This window comes from Chelonoidis abingdonii, chromosome 6, assembly GCF_003597395.2.
Source record: "Chelonoidis abingdonii isolate Lonesome George chromosome 6, CheloAbing_2.0, whole genome shotgun sequence".
NCBI lineage: Eukaryota > Metazoa > Chordata > Testudines > Testudinidae > Chelonoidis > Chelonoidis abingdonii.
Window position 1 is genome coordinate 54943286 of NC_133774.1, and position 23330 is coordinate 54966615.

The 23330-nt window shown below is 40.7% G+C and overlaps 1 protein-coding gene across 3 annotated transcripts in view; it reads right to left on the reverse strand.

The window, feature by feature from the left end:
• Window positions 1-8213: 8213 nt before the first annotated feature.
• Window positions 8214-23330, reverse strand: part of HAPLN1 (hyaluronan and proteoglycan link protein 1) — an 89252-nt gene continuing 74135 nt past the window's right edge. For all 3 annotated transcript variants that reach the window (XM_032763425.2, XM_032763427.2, XM_032763426.2), the window contains exons 4-5: window positions 21368-21670; window positions 8214-10695 (exon numbers count right to left, since the gene is read on the reverse strand). In XM_032763425.2, coding sequence (XP_032619316.1) covers window positions 10406-10695; window positions 21368-21670 — 593 coding nt within the window. In that variant the 3' untranslated portion in view covers window positions 8214-10405. The remainder of the gene's footprint in view (window positions 10696-21367; window positions 21671-23330) is intronic.

A 23330-nucleotide genomic window follows, 5' to 3' on the forward strand; every position in this document is an offset into this window, starting at 1 on the left:
AAGGTTATAATCTACTGAATCTATTCATCCTATATGTATGCATGTATCTTTTTGTATTCGAAGTTATGAATGTTGGCTGTGTACTGGTTTGGTTTTCAGTAGCCTTAGCAAGGCATTTGGGCAGCTTCTTTAGAAAGGAATTTGCGAGTTAAGTGCCCAATCAAGAAACACTTAATGGATAATGGACTTGGAAGGCTCCAAGTCACATAAAAAGTCTTGAGGATGTTCAAGGTAGCATGTGAACCATGGCTGGTACCTGTAAGTTCTGAGTCATGCATGGACATGTGACTTACCCATGTGACTCCGAAACTCCATCTTGTAGCTGGGATTCTACACGTGGGAAGGGAAGGGTGTCTGCCCACAAGAGTCTATTTAAACCCCTGGGACACCCCTCCATTTTGTCTTCAGCTGGCTCAAGAGAGAGCATCTCCACCCCCAAAGGATACCTGAAAGAAACCTGAACAAAGGACAGTAACTACAGGGCTGTGAGTGATTGCTGGACGCAGATTAGAAGGAGACTAGTCTGTAAAAGGAAGCTTACTGGAATACTTCTGAGGGTGAGGTTTTATCTGTATTCAGTTTTCTTACTGTATTAGGCATAGACTTGCGAGTTTTATTTTGCTCGGTAATTCACTTTGTTCTGTCTGTTACCATTTGGAACCACTTAAATCCTACTTTCTGTATTTAATAAAATCACTTTTTAATTTATGATTTAACCCAGAGTATCTATTCATACCTGGAGTGGGGTAGGGGGGGTAACCAGCCATGCATATCTCGCTATCAGCACTATAGAGGGCAAACAATTTATGGGTTTACCCTGCATAAGCTTTATACAGGGTAAAACGGATTTATTTGGGCTTTGGACCCCATTGAGAGTTGGGCATCTGAGTGTCAGAGACAGGAACCCTTCTTAAGCTGCTTTCAGTAAAGCCTGCAATTTGTGGAACGTGGTTCAGACCCGAGTCTGTGTTTGTAGCCGGCAAGCATGTCTGGCACAACCAGGCAGGGTGCTGGGGTCCTGAGCTGGCAGGGAAGGCAAGGGCAGAAGTAGTCTTGGCACATCAGTTGGCAGCTCCAAGTGGGTTTCTATGATCCAACTTGTCACAGGTACTAACAGCATTTTATAAACAAACAAATAAAATCACCTAAAAATATTCATAATGCAAAAAATTATACTGATGCTACAGATTTTTGAAGTCCCTGATATTCTATATGCTAGCCATTCAGGAGAATCAAAGAGATGCTGGTCTGTATGAAGTTTAATTAGGAAATATTAAACTTACTCCAAAAATATTTGTAACTGAATGAGGGGGATGCTGTACAGCTAACTACTGTTATTACTACTGCCACTTACTACTACCTAGTATAAGCTTTTTCTGACGCATCAATCACAGTATTGATAGACCTGATAATTTGTCAATCCAACTCAGGCTCACTATGAAAACCATTCAGTCCTGAAAGATGCATTGAAAAATAAGCCTCTGAATGCAGTAAATATGATTCTCAGTCTTATAAAATAGCTTAATATAATCTTGTTCATGGCACTGGTGCAAAGCGTTTTCTTTTGCTTAGAATAGGATTATTTATCTGTTCTAGCATTAAAATAATGTTTCAACTTTTCTGGCAAATGTAAGTATTTTTCATGGCACAGCCTTACAAGTACCCCATTTAAGGTCTTTATTATAATAAAAAATGTGGACGGGCCACAGCAAGGGATACCTTTTTATGGCTCTGTGCTTCTCAGTGGGAAACATTCTTTGTGGATTAGAAAAGTCGTAATTTCACTTTCCAGTGTAGTAAAGGTGAATTTGTATGAAACGTGACAAGGGTCAGAGGAAAGAAAACAAGGGTTACAAAAAAGACTGCAAATTAGTTTTGTGCTTAGTATATTTTTTTCCAATCTATAGACCCAGCAGCCTCCCTTGAGGCAGAACAGTACAGTGCAGCTTGGTTATATTTGAATGCAGTCAGTAACAATGCAAACATTTTTTTTATTTTATCAGCTTCCCAGATAAACAACAATCAGTGCATGCTAATAAGCTCATGTAGCATGGATAACTAAATGGATATAATTTTAGTTTTATGTAATGACCTGACATTTTTCAAAGACCGAAGGCTGGAAACCCAAACTCATATACCCACACGCTACACTGAGATGAAAGAACCAGATGAGAACAGTACTGTTACAACTGCAGCCTAGTTAGAGCACAGGAGTGGCAGGGTGAAGGCCTGGATTATAATCCCATCTCTGGGACTGACTTGCTGAGTGGTTTGGGGTAAATCACTCTCAGCCAAATTTTCCAAAAGGGGCTCTAGTTTTGGGAGCCCATCTCTGAGCACCAGGACCAAAATGTTCCAAAGTGTCCACTGAGTTTGGGGCCCTCAAGTTTTTGGTGCCCAACCTGAGATATCTCTGACAACAACATTTTCAAAAGCAGCCTCTACTTTTGGATGCTTTCATCTATAGGTCTGCAATATCAGATAACTTAAGGTGTCTCAGGCTGGGCACTCAGAAATGGAGTCACTCTAAACCAAAGGCCCTAGGGCCTGATTTTCAGAGGTGCTTGATACTGAGATAAATTGGAGTGTCATGTGCTCTGGACTTTTGAAAAACAGGATGAGATTCTGCACTGCATCCTTAAGAGATAGGAGTGGGGAAGCACATTGCAGCCTTCCCAGTTCTGGGCTTTTCCTCAGCCCACAGTGTAATTTAGGTAGCCCCGGGATCCTTGTCTAAGATACGGCATTTTCCCCAGCTGATTATGGGCCACAGCATAGCCTGGAAGCTCCTTGCTGCTGTGTGCTGTGGCCCCACCATTACATGTCCCTCCTGCCCTCAGTCCCATGCCTGATATGCACCTCTGTCCCCTCCTCTTCCCCCCCCCAAAAAACCAGGATTTGCATGGTGTTCTTGGAAAGTGGCTTTATGGCTGTCTTCCAGGGTCTCTGCAAGGGGAATCTCTCCTGACTGGACCGGGGTGTTTAAACTCCCTTTATGTTACTCTAGTCTTCTATCTGGTATAAAGGGGTCTTAGATTGGACACCCAAAAACTGCAGAACACTTTTGAAAAATTGCACACAATCTCCCTAGACCTGAGAACAAAACTTCCAAAAGTTTTATATGCAAAGCACTGTGTGTGTATTTAAGAAATGGACTTAAATTGTAGCCAGTGTGGTTTAGGTTGGACATTAGTAAAAGCTTCCTACCTGTCAAGGTAGTTAAGCACTAAAACAAATTATCTAGGGAGGTTGTGGAATCTCCATCACTGGAGATTTTTAAGAGTAGGTTAGACAAATATATGTCAGGGATGGTGTAGATAATACTCACTCTTGCCATGAGTGCTAAGAACTGGCCTAGAAGACCTCTTGAGGTCCCTTTCAGTCCAACGAGTGTGTGTGTGTGTATGTGTACACAAACATGGCCTAATACACATTTTATTGAATGATATGGTGGCCTTTTCTTTGACTTTAGTGGGAGATGGATCGGACACTTACTGCATGCACAAGTGTGCCAAACCTTTTGGATTGCTTCTGGTGTTTGGAAACCAGTATTATTATGCAATACTGGTGGGCTTGTATCAATGTGTGGCTGCATGGATCTGGACAACCTGCACAGATGTGACAGTGAATTTCAGCTTCAAAAATATGAATGTTGATTAGAGCTTAAAGAAAAGGTCTATTGGCTCAGTTGGTAGAAGGAACAGTTTGGATATATTTTGCCTCAGTGATTCAGATAAGCAGGTCACTACATATCAATGTTCCCATCATGCATATGAGAACACTAATCTTTTAGAGTTTCACTGGTACAAATTCACCCACCTAACCCATTCCTGATGCAAAGCTGTTCTGAGTGAGTTTACTGGGAGTTTAAGCAGAAGATGGTTGGGATGAAATTCACCCTTGTAGTCTGCAGGCAGAGGGCAACTTGACAGCCCCTCTGTAATGGTTAGGGGCTCAGGAGTTGCCCTACCCCTAGGTGGCAGTGTGGCAACAATTTTCCATAACAGTGAACTGACTGGCCACTCATCCATTCATCTCCTCCTAATCCCCAAATATCCCATTCATGCTATTCTATGCAAAACTGGCATGGGGACAGCTGTGGAGAACTGAAGAACTGCAGACTACATCACGAACCTGCCAGAAACCCACCAACACCACACACACTGGCTATGTCTGGGGCTGTTCACAACTCCCAATATAATGGTGAACTTCATTCATGGAAATTAGGAAGATTAATGTGGTCACCTGCCATGATTCTGTTGGTTTTCATATTTTAACATTGTCACTATAATTTTTGAAGATATACCACCACAGGCTGTGAACGATTCTTTAGTTTGTTTGCTCCCACCTTCTGCTCCTCCCTTGTTTGTGATTTTTTTTTTGAGTGGTTATTGATGGTTTATTTTATTGTGGGTGAAAAGTAAAAATACTTGAAATCTGGAGCACTAACTCATGAATTCATAATAACATTAAGCTAAGTGGAAAAACCTAGTCAATGTCTCCTTATTTCTGATGACAAGAAATGAGTTCAGGTTCTCTTGAGACTAATTGAATGATTGGCTGAATTTGAATCTCAGCTCTGTTCCTTTCACAAACCTGATTTGATATCCCAAATGTGAAGGAGGTCTGAAGAACAATATCTAACTAGAAGGCAAAGTGTATCATTTTTAAGCCTGGACAATTGTGTATGAATTAGTCTCTTGCTGTAAAGATTACCTGAAGAATAATAAAAGAACACTTTATTTTATAAGTTGCTAGCTACGGTTTTGTTAGATTTATTAAATGGACCCATCATATAGTCGTTGAGCCCATGATAAAAATAAAAACAATACAATAATTTATGGGCCAGTGTCGCCATAACTAAACTTCCAATGAACAATTAAGCTATACAAATACCCACTTCCATGCCAAAGCTTGAGGAAATAGATGAGCCTTGCACCTTACCCTGAGGATTTACTGACTCACTCAGACCAAAGAGGGAGGAAATAAATACCAGACTCGAGGGGTCTACGCTGATGATTGTCTTCCTTCAATGCTCAGGTGTTGAGGTCTGGGCACAGATACACAATAAGACAAATATGCATCCAAAGTAGTGAGCTGTAGCTCATGAAAGCTCACGCTGAAATAAATGTTAGTCTCTAAGGTGCCACAAGTACTCCTGTTCTTCTTAAGACAAATACTGTGTTCAATATTACTATGAGAGGCCCTTTCCCAAAAATTAAAGACCAAGGGTTATCTTAAGTGTAAACTAAGGATGTGAAAGACCATTAGAAACAGAACTATGAGGGTTTAAAAGGAACCTTTCAGATTATTCTGATGTTAGGAGATACATCACAATATGTCACGCACACACACACAAAAGGTTTTAATACCGGTTATGTTTTGTCAGTTCAACATTACCTTTTGAATGGATGACTGTTTCATACAGTTCTGTTAAAAGGGGGACTATTTATTTGTTTCTCTGTTTGTGGCTGAGTTAGGGCTCTAATAAATTTGAGCTCTGGCATCTCCCCACACAATAAAATCCATCATCTGAGTTGAATTGCTCTGCTATGGGCTTGCTTGACTTCAGTAAGTATTGCTGGGGGAAAATGCTAACAAATGCGCAAGACACGAGTCTGATCCAGGAGCATAAAACTTTCTTCCGGACAATTTAATTTTAGTTATAGCCAATAAATCTCTTTATTACTGGTAGTCTGTGTGTTCAAAGTATAGAGTGGATAAATTAAATGGCAGCCTAATCAGTTTTAATGCCAGCGACTTGAGATTACTAAGGTAATCGAGTTTCCAATTCTAGCCACTGCCCTATCAGCAGAGCTTCTTGTAATCTGTCAGGAAAATCCAGCAGCTTTTATCTCTGGTGGTTTGTGGAGATGATGGTGGTGGAAAGAAATAAATGATTCACTGCTAGAGGCTTCCCAACATTGGTACAAGTTCTCATTTGTTGCCTTTTGGGATGTCATTTGATGGAACCTATCAGTGTCAATGAAAAGACTAGTGTGGATGGCATGGCTCTACTGCCCAGCCCATAAAGTCTAAGATGGGTTCATCAAGACACTGGTTTAAATAAATCATTTGAAAATAATGTATTGTTGATCTTAAAATACCATGTTAGTTATGTTAGGTATTTGCTCTCTTCTCTTTTGGTAAACAACTTTCTTTTTTTAAAGATGAATTAGGTTAGTCATCCAAATACCACCAGTACAGTTCTGAACAAGGCAGAGTGTCTTTGTCTTTGCTTGTAAAACTGTGAGCGGAAGCCTCAGCTGGGCTATATCAGCACTCTTCCATAGAAGACAGTGGAGCTTCAGCTGCGAATCTGGCCCAGTATTTTGAATGAATACAGATTTAGTTCCTGACCTTGGAAATCTTTACCTGGCTGCATTTTTAAAATAACAATTCTTTGTGCTCGCTAAAGGCACACTGTTTCTTATTTTGGTTATAACTTATATCCACAGAGTAGTTCTTTTTTGGCGATGTCTATACCTGTGACAACTTTCTATTTACTGTGCCGGAGTAAGTGCTTTCATGTTCTTAATCCTTTTATTTTTCTCACTGTCTTCTCTGGGAAAGAAAAGAAGGGGCAGCCAATAAAAAGAAATCATCATATTGAAAAGAATGTGATTTAATTGTCATTCATGGGCATTAAAATTCAGATACATTATGAAATACAAGATAATAACACAGCGCATTTTATTCATTCTTATGATGAAGATTTTATATCCTCAAGAAAAGAAAATAGCACAGATTTTTAACAGGTCTTAAGCATCCTCTTCAGATATGATCCAAGTACCTAGCAAACACATTCAAAAGTTAAGGCTGTTTTCTAACTTTGACATTGTAAAAGTGAAATGGAGCTACATCTGTAGCTGTAAAAATTAAATATAATTTTTGTCTATTAATTTATGGCCATTTCACACGTAATTGGATGCTTTTCTCTTAAAACTGCTTACTGTGTAGTTAATTTCTGCTTCATACATTTGTGCTCCCAGCAAACTATCCCATTAACGTTATCTATCTGTTATAATGATAAATAGATACAATTATATCTCTGGTGAGCTAAGACTAGCCTTATTCAATTAGAATACTTCTGAGAGAGCCATCAGGCCTTTCCTTAAATAATATAATAAACTTTGCACACAGACCTTCACAATGCTGTGGGTCTGAGTTTGATTCCTGACAATGAATATATTCAGTGGGATTTCACAGGTGTAAATGAACGGTAGAATTTGGCCAACAGTGATCATATTACAGCTCATTGTCATGCCAGGGTCCCAATTCCTCTGTGCTATGACTCCTTTGTGCTGCAAAACTTGAGGATCTGTCCACCTGGCTATTTCCTTGTGGTAGGGGGAATATCTGGTTGGCATAGAACCAGCTTAGCCACCAGCTGCATCATGGTGCCTTATGTACAGAGCCTGGCCATGGATGTATGTGCTGCTGCACTCTGGCTGTCAGAAAGGCTGCTTGGGTAGTGGGGCACAAACTAGAATAGTTATGGTGGAGGCTGGCTAGCTTCAGAATCACGGAAGTGCAAAAGTGTTATTAAAGCTGACTTGCCCTACTTGGGTGTAGATCCAAATGCATCTTGGCCTGACCTAAGGATCTAGTCTTGGATGTTCACATTTCTGCAATTAGAATCCATGGCCAGATTCTTTCTCCAAAATAAGAAACCTGTGGCCAAGAGCTCTGGAAAAGGAGGCTGCTGAGGTGACTTCAGCAGAAAGCTGTCTGGTGAGTTGTCTCTCTATGAAAGAGTCATGCACATCCCACAAATGTGAAGGATCGCACAGGAGAACAGGATCACTTCTATGAAGGTTCTGTGGCTTTACATCACTCCAAGGTGACTAACAATTTGCTTGGGAACTGGAACCAAGTTATGAGTGACTTCCTCTGGCTTTTACTGTCCTCAGGACTATTCGGGCTGTGCAGAAAAGATAAGGCCATGTTTTCTATTGTCTACTTTCCCTGGGTTGGAAGGGGGATTATCTGCATCCCTTTGGCCTTATTCCTGTCCCTGTCCTGCCCATACCTTCCCCAGCCTAACCATTCTCCAGTTCCTTCCCCTGGATGTAACTCAGACCCTTCAGAAAAGTCTTTGGAGAAAGAAAGGGGGGGGAGGGGGGAAAAGAGAGAGAGAGGGGGAGGGAGTGAGAGAGTGTGTGTGTGTGTGTGTGTATGTATGTGAGAAATAGTGGTGTGGAGGCGTGGGGAAGTGTGTATGGGGGGGAGGGGAGGGGAAGAGATTCCTCTAAAGTAACTGAGACCTCCTTCTGAAGGGAAAGGAGTTGAGAGCGTTTGGCTATAGGGAGGTATGATTTGGCCTTTTAATTGTGCATATATTATAATCACTTATGTTTACATTGTGCTTGAGTTGCCAGAAACCCTGGCTTTTGTGGAAGTAAATATTATTATAGTTTTCTTTTCAATGACGTTGTTTCACCTGGAAAGTACGAGCCAATATCCATATTTCACAAAGGTCTCACCAGGAAGGAATTTTGCCTTCTGCACTTGTTGGGAATGGCAAGATGCTCACCAATTCAATATCTTTCTACTACAATCCTGCCATGCATTTAAAACGGAACCACAGTCATTTCAGGAATCATAGATTTATTTACTCATGTGGGGGGAGGGGGGGGGGAAATCTACACAAAAATATCCATGAAAGCATACCAGCTGTGTTGTACTGGGATAATACTATATTTCATTTAGCTATGGAAACTGTAAAACTTCATTTAATACAAATATTGGTCCTCTGAAATCTTCATAGTCAGCAAACATGATGTAGGAAAACAGACTTCTACATTTGCTTTGTTTTTAATAGCGATACTAATACAGATGGGAATTTCAAAGTTGTCTAACGGATTTGCAAAGGTCAAGATTTTCAACAGTGACTAGTAATTTTGAGGGGCCCAATTTTTGGGTCCTCTTTAAGGTCTGATTTTCAGAAAGTGTTGAGCACCCACTCTTTGAAAACTTTCAGGTGTCTGAAGTTGGGCACCCAGAATTGAAGCATCCAAAAATCACTAGTCGCTTACAAAAATCTTGGCCTCAGATATCAAATTCAGGGGAATTGGGTATTAATTTAATGAGAATTGGTGCCCTCAGGAAACTCCATGCACTGTGCATAGTGCTTTCTTTCTGTGATACTGGAAGACAAAGGTAAATGTCTCCCATGCAGACCTCTGCAGATTGTGGTGAAATTGCTAACAATTTCTAGCATTTTCCATTAATCTTAATAATGATGAATCATAAAACCAGATTGAATTGACCACATTTACTATTTTTATTTGATGGGTTTAGAAACAGTAATATTTGTATTGGGATATAAATTGGGCTTAAGTATGTATACAAACAGGAAATATGGTGGGGTGGTTTTGTTTTTTATCTTTTTTTGTTGGGACTAGATTTTTCTCTCATTGTAGAGACTGTGTTGATTTTTTTAATGTGTTTTTCCCAAATGTTTATCTTTCATGATGTGTAAATAACAGAAATATTTTTTATAAAGACAATAACATTTCAAAGGCTAACATAAAATCAAGCTGCTAAATTTTACAATTTATCTGTCCAGCAGTTCATCTATACAACTGCCCTGAGTAGATGCTAAATGCTGCTTAGCAAATGGCCTTTAGAGTTTAAAAATAACTCAGTAAAGCTACTCAAAGATAATACAACACTTCTCAGGCATCTTCAGTTTGAACTAAGAAGTAGGGTTCACTCATTAGTTAATTATTCACCCACTCATCAATGTTTTACACACAATAAAAACAAATTGAAATGTTCAGGAGATCTAGTTGTGCTTTTTGCTACGCATTGGCTCACATATGAGCTTATTTTTCTGGAAGGCAAGATTTTAAATGGTAAAACAAGTCCTATTTTGTGCACTGTTTGAGTTGCTGTTTTCATCAAACTGTATATATTGTCCCCCTTTGAAAATGTGTTTTTTATTTTGCAAAACCTCACTGAACCCGTTAAGAAAAATTATCGTATTTCAAAACTGCCAATCTAATTTTTCGTAGTGCATCTCAAAATGGTACAAATGTGTAAAATTTGTGCTTGAAAAAACTTCTGCTTTGAGTAGCCTTACATTTCTTAATTTAGTCCTAGCAATTGTCAAGCTATTGCATGCTCCATTCATGAAAAATATACTTCGTTGGGATGGTGTGGCTTAAAGAGTTTGGCTCCAAAGCTTCCTTACCTAGAGCTTTCATTCAATTATATTAATTTAAAATGTCTGTTGAATTAACAAAACAAAATCAAATTAAAGGGTTGGACTTATGAAAATGACTCTTTACAGTAAGTAAAAAAGGTTTATCACAGTTTTGGTAACTTGCATGAGTTCGTATAGAAAAGAAATCTTTCACATGTTCTTAATGAATTTAAAATTGTTGTGCTCTAGGTACTTTCAATTGTACGCCCTGAAACAGTAGACACCATATAGCTTGTGTTTTTTATCTGGGAAGCCTACAAAGCGCACTGCTGCTTCATCAGGACTGCAGCGTCTTCTTGGCCTTGAGATTGGGTAGCGGACACTGCCATCAGCCAACCAGCCGGCATCACAGCGATCATATCCTAGAAGTTTCCAGGCAGCAAATATCTGGCCTACTTTAGCAATCTGGGATCCATCCTTGAGGCAGGCCTGCACCGCTTCATCATAGGTCAACTTGGTTGGATGTATTAGGTAGTAAAAACGGCCTAATGGAAAGAGAGAAGGTAAGTTGTCAGCAACATGAAATGATTAAGAAATTCTATAAAAATAATCTTCACTATAAAAATCATACAAAAAAGAATATCAACAATCTGTTTATTCTAGTGCTGGGAACTGGATTCAACCCCACTTCATTCTTTCAAAACTGGGACTTAATAGACTTAAATATATTAAGTTCACATTCTGGTTAGGGGGAGTCTGAAGGAACAGAGCAGGGGGAGGAAGACAAACATTTTCTGTTGAACCCTTTTCCCCCCTCCACTCAATCTATAGGTTATCCGTGTATGCCAACTTAGCATTAGAGTGGAAGTTCTGTGCTGTGCTAGATACATTTTTGTCCCTACTGCAAACCATAGGGAGAAAATGTGGAGGAAAAGGTGTGTGCACTTGGGGGGGACACTCAGGAATTCAAAGTAGGCCCCCAGTCCTGCAACTGGGTTCATACAAGCAAACCCATGTGTATACCCACATAGAATTCCACTGAAGTCCCAGAAAATAGCTAGAGACTTGCAAATTTCAGACTATACAGGATTCATACATCTCTAGTTTATTCATGAGGATGAAAAATTAGTTCAGTGCTTACATTATGGTGGGTTTGCAATCTATATTGCAAATTAAATTAAACCCATCATGATGTTCCATTTTCTAGTCGCAAACAGAGTGGTATGACCTGTGATAGTATTTAGGTAAAGATGACCTGGCCCAACAGATGCAGTTTTATTAATTCATTACAGAAAGAACCATTCCGTGATATAGCAGACACAATGTTCCTGATGAAGTAGAAGCACCATTTCAAGTCTTGCGCACTATTTCAGCCTTCTTACAACAACTCCTGAGAAGCAAAGTTTGAGCTTGTAAGGAAGACTTATGACAGGCAGGTTTTTGGTTTACTACAACAGTCAAAAATATTTACTGTTTCTTTTTAGGCATCACAGGGTATGTTCTCACCATAGAATACTATAACACTGATAGTGCTCTGAGGAAAATTCTCTGTCTAAGGTAATACAAATATATGTCACAAGTAAAACTAAGGGGGGAATCTCTTTTTTGTTAAGTTGTAAGCAACAACACCATAAACAATAATTTCATCCATCAAGGAAAGGTATCACTTAAATTAATTGTATTGCTTTTATTCAATATCTTCAGGGTTATTTATCATTATTGGACTGACAATTAAGCAACTGCGAAGTGGAACTGCAGTCAGCTTATAGGTTAACAATTCCCAAATAAGCATGACAGGCTTTCAAACTGATGCATTTTCAGTGGACACTTTAGATAAGAAATGAGGTCATTTTTGTATGGGGCCCTCTTGTTTTAATTCCAGAAGAAAATATTATGTTTCCTTATTAAAGAGTATGCCAGATTATTGTTGTTTTTCCCTCCTTGTGAGAACCATCTCTGCCCCCTTTCAAATGCTTTTCTCAGAGGAAAGGCTCTGTCCCTTTGGCGCCAACTACCCAAAAGGGTTTGTTGCCTAATTAAGGAGTGCCAGATTGGATGGAATATATACAGAAATTGGGAATAGCTCAATTTTTAGGTTTGCACCTTTTTATATTAGGACTTGTTTATATTGGAGCACAAATTCTAACAAAGCAAAAACTTTTGTGGCTTGTTCAGTCACTAACAGAACATTTTCCTTTGTTTCATTTTTGTTGTCGCAGATCTGTTGTAATTCACTGAGAGGTATCGCTAAGAACTTTCCAAATGGCATTTCAATAGAGGAGTAATGCTGACGTTGGGTAATATACCTCTACCCCGATATAACGCAGTCCTCAGGAGACAAAAAATCTCACCGCCTTATAGGTGAGACTGCATTATATCAAACTTGCTTTGGCGTTCCTTGTTCCCTGACTGTCCCCTCCAGAGACCCCTAGCGCTAATCACTCCCAGGTCCCCACCCCTTACCCAACCTCCCTGTCCCCTAGCCACAGCCCCTGCCCCCTGACAGGCACTCACCGGCAGCGGGAGGAAGTGGAGCAACATGGCCCCAGCCCACTCCACTCCGCCACTTCCTAGCCACGGTGAGAGCAGGCAGGTTGGGGAAAGGATGCCCTCCATACTCACCTGTGGTGGGAAGCAGAGCACCATGGCTTGGAGCTGGCGGAGTGAAGCGGGCTGGGGTTGGGCTACTCCGCCTCTGTAACTGTCGGTGAGATCCCTTCCCCCAGACCCCGTCCCCCGAGCAACACGGCTGGGGCCAGGGTGAGGGAAGAAGAGCAGGCTGCTTCCAGCTCCCTGCTAATCCCGCAGGCCACTCTGGGACTGTGGGGCCCTCAAAATTGCCACCCCCCACAGCTCCTGCCTCCTAGACCCTGGGGGAGAGGGAGCCCCTGAGACCCTCTGCCCCTTATCCAACCCCTCGGCCCCGGCCCGGCACCCTTAACACACTGCTCTGAGCCGAGTGTCAGAGCTTTATCATATTGTATGTGAACCCATGTTATATCGGGTTGCGTTAAATCGGGGTAGAGGTGTATATCTATTTAGAAAAGCACATGCTTTCTTATGTTTCAATGCAGTTGAAACCATTTTAAAACATTTGCTAACGTAGAAGATTTCTATGACTGGAGACAAACTCTTCATACTCTATTGGAGTCAAAGGTAGTTTGCTGTAGAGTGAATGAGCTTTCAGATTTGCCTGATGGGCTGCAAATCCCACTGAGTTTATTAGCAGCTGGTCAAGCCTTGTGTCAATGGAAAGGTAAGTTCCCATGGATTTGCAATAAGGTTGTGAATTTGACCCATGGCCTCAGTAATATTAGCATTCTTAATATGGCCATTGCTAATAGTAAATGTTGTACACAGAGTTTATTGGTTATTTTTTAATTAACAAAATATTCTGGATACAGATGAACATTTTATGCACATCTGCTGGGCCCCCTCAAGAAGAGGATTTCCAGGCAGTAAATAAAACATTGTTAAACTTTACAATGTGTACGGACAATATGTGAACAGCTATTTCAATTTGGTGTAATCTCATCCCCAAATATCAAGAGGATGTAAGTGTGAAGTGATGCCTGACCGTTTTTGGCTAGAACTACATTTTGCTCTTTCTAATATGTAACTCATCAGGATGTGGTAGTAGAAACTTTCACCTTGTACTTGTGAAAAAGCCAAGAACTTGTCTGTTAATTCCTTATTTTCCTCTTCCTCCACTCCCCTAGTTTTGTTTGCTGTGTAACAGACATGAAATGCACACTAAAAAAGAGGTACTACAGCAGGCCCTCTGTATCACTTAAACTCCAGGTTCAGAGAGGTGTTTGGGGGTGCAGGGGCATTCATTGGTATAGAGACTCTTGAATAGATCCTGAGCAATGGGGAATACTTTGCCTTGTGGTAGTTGTGAAACCATTTGTCTGTAGAATTCCTTCAAATCATACTGACAATCCTGGTTATTGATCCTTACGGTCCGGAGTGCAACATCTTGCATGTTTCTTTGTTATGCTTTTCCAATGGCAACCAGAGACCTTTTGTTTGCTCCAACTGCTTTGTTTAAAATGAATAGGATTCTGCTATAAGTAAAGTTGGTGGGGACGAGGGAATGGAAGACATAAGGGAATATACAGACCAGTGGAAAAAAGGTTGCCAATTTTAATGGGTCATCATGAGACATAATCTTTAATTAAAGACTAATATTTAATTCCTGGAGACTCCAAGAGAATTCTGCAGGGTTGGCAAACCTGCGTATAAGGTTCTTGCCTGAAGTAACTGAAGGCTAAAGCCAGATTGTTTTTGTCGCTACACCACAGACATGTAATAAGAGATCTACGAATTTTTTTAAAAAAAACAAAACCCTCACAGTGCTGCCAACCAGAAGAGATCAAAAATCATATGATTTCAAAAAATAGAATAAAAACTTTTTTTTATTCTATCTTTTGACTTTTTAACTTCCCTCTACACTTCTGCCTACGTATGTCACCTTGATCAATCGGTGCCTCCTGCTGCCCCCACAGCATCCAGAACCAGAGGAGACGTTCCAAAGGAGCAGCAAGCATTGCTGCTGAGCTCTGTACTTAGCAGCAGCTTTTCGCTGAATTCCCCCTCCAGTGCAACCCTGGTCTCACAGGACCCTCTCACTACTATAGGACCATACATGGATGGCAGGGCAGGATTGCATCCTTCACCTTGAGGCCTTCAGACAGCGCATATGACAGGTTATAAAAACCACCCTAAAACTGCTAGTCAAGATAAAATCATGAGTTGGCAATACTGCCTTTACTGTGACCCAACCCAACTAATCACATCATTGTGTTTGTGGAAAAGTAAACTGTTCTCCAAGGCCAGATGGCAACATGACAGTAAAAGATGGGAGTCTTACATATTCTTGGATGTATCCCGAAGGCTGCTGGCATTCGCACAATGTGCATAGCCCATCATCTGATCAACAGACTCAAGTTCAGAATGTCTTAATATCCACGGCGAATTGTTGATCAAAGCCAGTGTTCTTCAGCATTGTTAAACGCCTCAGAAGTGAAACACTTCCTCACTCATTAAATGGGAAAGTTACTTATTAGGTTTGGCATCTATTTTGCCCTATGTTGGGGAACTACAGTAACTTTATTCTGCCACTTTAGAAAAGGGACATTCCTTCAAAGGTCCTCATTGCACCAGCTTTCAGCGGCGAGGCTTGTGATTAGCAAACTTCCATACCATAGGCTAATTGATTCACTGACTTTTTGAATCCAGTTTATTTTTAATATTGTGTATCTTCTCATTTTTCTTGAGTTTCTCACTCAGAGGAACAATGACTCTTTACTTGGAGTCCTATTTTCCTTGAAGGGTAAAATGAGCAATACAACTATATAATCCAGAAAAGGTTTATGTACTGTGCATTTCTGTCATTACATGGAAGATGGTGGCTTAACATCAGATGTTTGTGGCCTCCACCACTGATATAACTGGTTTGCTGCTACACTGAATAAATTAAATGGGATTTTTTTTTGTAAAGGAGCATTTTGTACCTTGTTAAGACAAGAGATTTGTGATTTTACTCCGTTAGAGCAGATTTAAAAAAATCAATTATAGGGTGCTGTTCAGTGGGCAAAGCATGTAACAAAATGCATATTGTGAGCAGAATGTTTAAAGCAAACCCCACTCAGACATCATGTATATTTTATGAAGGAAGCTAGTACTAACCCTCTACTCAGGTTGCTTTCCAGTATAAGGAATATGTATGACTTTTTTTTGAGAAGCATTAAAACCATGATTATTTGCATCAGGCCTTGGAAATTTGGCAGGCACAACTTGTTAGTCTATATTTACTTTGTTGTGTAAAATTCTGTTCAAATTTAACTGATTTTCAAAGTACTAAAAAAATCACCATTTTCCTCCTCACATGCAGACTGTCAAATCCCTGAATGTTCTAAAGGACTAGGTATGAAGCAGCAGACACTGCACAGAGAACTTCCAGAAGAACTGTAATAGGAGTAAGGGGAGATTGCTGGGCTGAATTTCATCCAACCTTCCACCTCTTAGACCTATCCTGGAACCATCACAACGGGCATCCCATTCCACCCATTCAAACTAATATAGTATCTAGACTAGAAAGGACTTTTACTATCCAGCAATTCTCAAACTGGGTCAGGACTCCAAAGTGGGTCACGACCCTATTATAATGGAGTCATGGGGGCTGGCATTAGACTTGCAGGAGCCTAGGGCTGAAGCCAAAGCCTGACCCCCACCTCCCAAGTATGAAGCGGAGGGCTTCAGGATTACAGGCCACCAGCCTGGGGCTGAAGGTCTTTGGCCTCCCCTCAGGTGGGGTGTTGGGACTTGGGCAGGCTCAGACTTTGGTCTCACCTCCTGGTGTCATGTAGTAACTCTTGTTGTCAGAATGTGGTTGCAGTGCAATGAAATTTGAGAAACCCTGACTAACAATGACCACTCTAGCTAAGGTTGCAGAATAGTTTCCATCCTAATCCTTATTTTCAGTAGCTCATAACTTTCTAAAACATATCCTGAAAAGAAAAAAAATTCAGCCTCGAAGATATATCTGCTCAAAAGTAATGTTTTCACTGGGGCATCTGAGTAAAAACAGTTCAGCTGTTTTTGAGTACAAGAACAGAGAAGAAAACGTATTTCACTTTGTGAATGTTTATTAACATCTGGAACAGCTGGAGGTTGAAAGTGGAAAGAGGTATAACTCTCTTTGATATAAATTAGTTTTGATTTTGCCTCTAATAACCACTTACTACAGAATGCACACTGCAGGCTCTGCATTTCTTGCAAGACTGCTAAATTTAAGAAAAGGTACAATGTGCACATGTTTGACTAACTTAACTAGGTAGTTAAAAAGTATAGGGTCTGGGTCCAATTAAAGTTGCAGGGACACAGACATCAGAAAATGCCATGATTACAAGTACAATTTTAATGCTGCTCCCCTGTGCATATTCATTTCCAATAGTTTTTCTTAATAGAAATAAATTAATTGTAAACATACAAGAATGAAAAATACATTGTAATCTGCTAGACATGTATTTAGGGAGGCAGAAAAATTATATATTGTATGCGATCATCACCTGTAGTAGCTGAGCACCTAATTAAAGACTGTTGTACATGTAAAAAGGAGCAGAAGTAAAGTTTTTGTGCACATCTTTAACTTTGATATGTCTTGACTATTGAGGGCTAACCATACAACTTTAAAATGCTCTTAATGTAAGTTTATAAAATGTTCCACTATGAACTTTTGTAAATCATAATTCTTCGTTTAACAGTGCTTGCCAAGCCAATTTGCAGCAGCCACATGAGTGAACTGCAGAGACCCTCAAACCACCATCAGACCAGGTCAGAGGGCAGACAGTGATGTGAGACTTTGTGTGTCTTTGGCCACTACCACATGTGGAGGGGTCTTGTATTGGTGCAAGGTGTGATGGCTGCCCCTACACACTAACCCTGGCCCATTCATAATCCATCTGGAAGGGCTTCACTAGTGCTGTGGCAAATCAAAGCTGGCTATGCATATAGTCAGGTCAATTATAATGGACAGTTTCTGACATCAGCTGCAGCCCGTTCTTCACTTCGACCTCACAGAGACATTTGGGCAGGGCAAATGGGCCCACAGTGGGTGCCTGGCCACCAAATGTGCTTTTGATTGGTTGAAGGGGCCTGTGTATAGTGGAAGGCTTGGGTTTGCCCTCAGCTTCTCAACTCTTCTGACTGTGGCACCCTCACAATGGAGGTGTGGAAGAGTGCTGTTGCTTAACATGGGGAGCCATGGTATTAGTGTGGGTTGAATCATCCCAGCTACAATGTAATTGGTTGAATATAGTAGTATGTCATCAACCTGACATGAGATGAATGGAGCCAGACCCAAGCACAGTATTGTGCTGCAGAGTAACAGAGGACTAAACTGGATGATGTGGGTTGATGGATCAGTGTTCTCATTGTGCAACCCCTGAGTTCCCAGTTCACACTGGGGCCAGTGATGATCCAACCAGCGGACTGCATTCAATGTTCTTTCTAGGGCTGAATCTCAGTCACTTGTCAGCCAACATTCCTGATGCAGTTCCACCCCCCAATGTTCGAGTCATCGAGCTAGCCCTAAGACTATTACAGTTCAACACTGAGGGCTTGTCAGCAGCCAGATGCAGTATGAGCATAAACCATGGTCAGACATTATTAGGACTCAGGGCTGCCCAGAGGATTCAGGGAGCCTGGGGTCTTTGGTGGCAGGGGGGGCCCTGCTTCGGCAGTAATTTGGCAGGGGAAGACTCAGAGTGGAAGAAGCTCCAGCGGCCTGGGCCCCACAAGAGTTTTCCTGGGCCCTCGGAGAGAGTGAAGGACCCTGCTCCAGGGGCTCTGAAAAACTCTCGGGAGGGGCCCCTGTGGAGCCTGGGGCAAATTGCCCCACATCCCCCCCTCCCCCACTGGCCCTGTTAGGACTTGAATAAGGTGTGAGTTTTCCTTTGCCTACATAACTACAAATCACAAGCTTGTATTTATACAATCTAACAAAATATTTTTTGAGAGTGAAATGGGTGTAGATGGATTGAACAGGACCTATAAAGGGCATCAATAAGAGGTCATGACAGTGTGTTGTGTTGTTTGAGAGAGTTTTACTGCAACATTTTCTCTTAGTAGCTGAGAGGAATATATGATACAAAGCTGCACTCTTTAGTGCTTTATGAAGTGTATCTATAGTTTTAGAGTTATGTGATTCACTCAATCCAGCATGGAGCTGATTTAGCAGCTCCAGACTTTAAATTGCTACATTCAGATTTGCACTTAAAGCAGTACTAAAGTATTTCCATTTCATGATTTAATGTCCATATTTAACATCCTCTTCAGGAGAGAACTGAGTTTTGTCAAAGATTTACTAACTTGGGCAGATAATGCATTTAAAAATTAGACCTTTTTGGGGTTAAGAAAGTGACACAAACACAGAATTAAGTATCTGTGTTTAAAGCAAGAAATGTGTTTAATCTTATGTGTTCTAAGACAAACACATTTCATGGTGGATGTACCATATGTGAATGAGTAAAGAAGTGCACTTATCTTATGCTAGTGGGCTAAAAGAGAAACATCTGCTTTCCAAGATGGATAAAAATTACTCACAAGCAAGAGGCCCTAACATGGTCACTGAAGGCTGTCTATGGAGATGCTAAGGAGGGAAGCTGTCTTTGCTTGTGGTGTGTGATGGCCCTGATCCTTGCTATTGGTTGTAGCTATCTTTTTGAGCAGTGCTACAAAGTTCTTAGACTAACCCTTCAGCTATAGCAAGCAGAGACCACAGCTTTCTATTCAGCTGTACCCATACTAACATCTAGCGAAGATTAGACGGCTCCAAATCCAAGGCTTGCAGTCATGAAACTGCAGTTTAGAGCAACCCAAGATCAGAGCAGGTAGTCTACAAAGCTATATAGGAAGGGAGCAATGACAGTGTAGAAAGGTGTGACAAAAGAGCCTAAATTAATAGTCACAAAAGCCAGGAATTAACAAGATTGCTCTTTAGATTCATAGAGCTGTAAGGGACTTGGAGAAGTCTTCTAGTCCAGTCCCCTGCACTCAAGGCAGGATTATGTATTATCTAGGCCATTCCTGATGGGCACTGATTTAATTGCTCTTAAAAATCTCCAGTGACAGAAATTCCACAACCACCCTAGGCACTTTATTCCAGTGCTTAACCATCCTGACAGTTAGGAATTTTTTTCCTAATGTCCAACCTAAACTGCCATTGCTACAATTTAAGCCCATTTCTTTTTGTCCTATCCTCAAAAGTTAAGGAGAACAAGTTTTCTCCCCCTCCTTGTAACAACCTTTTTTGTACTTGAAAACAGTTATGTCCCCCCTCAGTCTTCTCTTTTTCCAGACTAAACAAACCCAATTTTTTCAATCTTCCCTCATAGCTCCTGTTTTCTAGACCTTTAATCATTTTTGTTGCTCTTCTCTGGACTTTCTCTAATTTCTCCATCTTACTTGAAATGTGGTGCCCAGAAATGGACACGCTATTCCAGCTGAGGCTTAATCAACGCAGAGTAGAGCAGAAGAATTATTCTCATGCCTTGCTAATGCATCCCAGAATGGTGTTTGTTTTTTTTACAACAGTGTTATACTGTTGACTCATATTTAGCTTGTGATCCACTATGACCCTCAGATGCCTTTCTACAATTCTCCTTCCTAGGCAGCCATTTGCCATTTTGTATGTGTGCAACTGATTGTTCCTTCTTAAGTGGAGTACTTTGCATTTATCTTTATTGCATTAAACTATTTACTCCAGACCATCTCTCCAGTTTGTCCAGATCATTTTGAATTTTAATCCTATCCTCCAAAGCACGTGCAAACCCTCCCAAACTGGTATCATCCACAAATGTTATAAGTGTACTCTCTATGCCATTACCTAAATCACAGATGAAGATACTGAACAGAACCAGACCCAGAACCAATCTCTGTGGGACCCTACTTGTTATGCCCTTCCAGCTTGACTGTGAACCATTGATAACTAATCTCTGGGAACTGTTTTCCAACCAGTTCTGCACCCACCATATAGAAGCGCCATCTAGGCTGTATTTCCCTAGTTTGTTTATGAGAAGGTCATGCGAGACAGTATCAAAAACCTTACTAAAGTCAAGATATACTATTTCTACAGCTTTCCTCCTATCCACAAGTCTTGTTACTTTGTCAAATATGGTACGCCCTTGATAGGCGATGGTTACCATACAAAATGGAACTGTCTGATTCTTTATTAGAGAGTATAAAGTGGCATTAAAGTTACATAGGAACAGTGAATTCCTAATAACAATTGTTCCTTGCAGGTTTTTACCTTTTGATAGGTTTTAACTTGTAATATATCCTCACTATTTACTTAAGGGGGCAACTCAATGAAAGGAAACACTGATTTCTCCATTGCGTTAACTTAAATAAACTAGGCAGTGTATCAATATGGAACATACCTGCACAAATATCTAGGAATGAAAACAGAGACACATGAATATGCTGCCAATATTCATTCTGAACTATTGCTTTTAAAAATGAAGATGTGGCAAAATTTGTCTTTTTTTCATTCCAGACTCATTTCCTCATAAATTCAGTGATAAGTTTCCAAAACTAACATGCACTTTGACAAATCAAACATCTCTTACTGCTTTTCAGTACCTTTGGAGTTAGTTTCTTTTCTGAAGCACAGAAATGGCCTTGTTAAAGGTAGAAGTGATTCAAAACTCTTACCATTGAAGTTTGATGTAAAACAGAAAACATCATATCTGCTTTTATCTTTATCCCAGAACCCATAATTCCTAACTCCAGGCACTGTGTTCTTTCCTCCGCAGGGCTCTCTGGGTTTGGTGATAGGGTACTGAACTGATCCATCATTGAGCCAGCCTGCATTACACCAATCCAGCCCCGACCTCCATGCTTCATACAATTGGTCAAAGGAGGCGATAACAGAATCTTGGTCCAGACAAGCTTGCTGAGCCTCATGGAAGTTTAGGTTGTAGCGACCCAGCCGTGGAAAGTAAGGGAATACAACACCTAAATCAGAAGGGAAGAAAGAAGGCTATTAGCTGTTTCGCTATATAAAAAACACAACAGAGAGAAACATCATTTACTAGCATCAAAAGGACAAATTTAAGGTTAACTATGTGAGATATCAAAATAATATAACTACAACTGGTGATTTTATTTCTAGGGCAATTCTCTGTCTGTTTGGTCAGAGAACAAAGTCTGACTATCTCCTGACGTGGCAGGCTTACCTGCCTGATAGCCTCACACTCTTTCCTCCTGGAACCTGACCAGTTCTGTCTCCTGCTGTCAACTGCAGCCTTTGTACTGACACCAGAACCTCACCCTTGGACATTCTGACAGCATTTTGTTCTGGGTACCTTACTACCAACCACATGCAGACAAACTGCAGGTAGGTCAGAGGAGGGCATCAGCAGTGGTTAGGGGACTGGTGGTCGTTAGAAGGAAAATGTCAAAGTGAGCAAGGAAAATCAAGGGATTATATTTAGTGGGTTTAGTTTAAGGGAACTTTTAAAAGAATGGTCAGCCAATCCTGTTAGATGGCTGTAGCATGGCTTTTAGCCACAGCTTCTCAATGGAGACAGCGCAGAGAGGCATTTCCCTCTCTCTGCTACCACACTTTAGAAGGGGATGCAGCATATGTTCTCCTGCACAGCCAGACAGTTCTGCTAGCCAATGTGGAGGATTTGGGGTGCCACCTTCTCTCTGTCCAGAGGGCACAGCCAGAGGAAATTCAGAGGCATGCGGGCAAAGATTGTGGCTGACCCAAGTGCAGGGAACACAAGGTTGTGGGATGTTTCCTCACAACATCTGAGGACCAATCTGAGATGAGGTCTTAGCTTTTGAAGAGGGATACAACACAGATAACTTTTGTTTAAAAAGAAGGAGTATCTAAGTAGAGACAGAGGAACCTAGGGAAGTTTTAGAACTGTCTGAACAGCAATATTTAATGACAGTCACTCACCCCACTCTACCCTGTAGCTTTTCCCATGCCATTTTTTTTTTAACATGGTGCCCTTCAATCAAAAAAATCACAGTTGGACACAGGAGAGACACAGCAGACAACATCTCAGAAGATACCTTCCCAGCTGGCTCTGATAAAATTCAGCAAAGAGCGAGCTAGAACTGAAGCAAAAGCATCCCAGATTTTGGTAGAGATTCAAAACCTAACTCTGATCAGAATTTGGGGTAAGTTAGCCCAGGCGCTATCAGGTGAAACAAAATACCTGAGCCAAACAAGATCCAGAGCTGAAGTTTTCTGCTCAGCTGTAGAACAGAGTAGAGTAGGGTGGGGAGAACATGGGGGATGAGATGAAGCATTAGGAGAAGAACCAAAAGGCACCAAGATTAAATAGAAATCAACCTTTCTTTTTATTCTCTCCCTATTCTTGAACTCTAGTTGCTAATTTTCTTCTCCTTCGCAAGCCTCTTCTGTTTAGGAAGTTTCAATTATTAACTATTCTAAACTATAAATGATGAAAATACATATCATGTTATTAACTATGATACCTTAAATAATAAGGTATACATATTCTACATGTTTAAATTCATTCTCGATCTCTTATAGACTCATAGACTTTAAGGTCAGAAGGGACCAATATGATCATCTAGTCTGACCTCCTGCACAAAGCAGGCCACAGAATCCTACCCATCCACTTCTATAACAAAC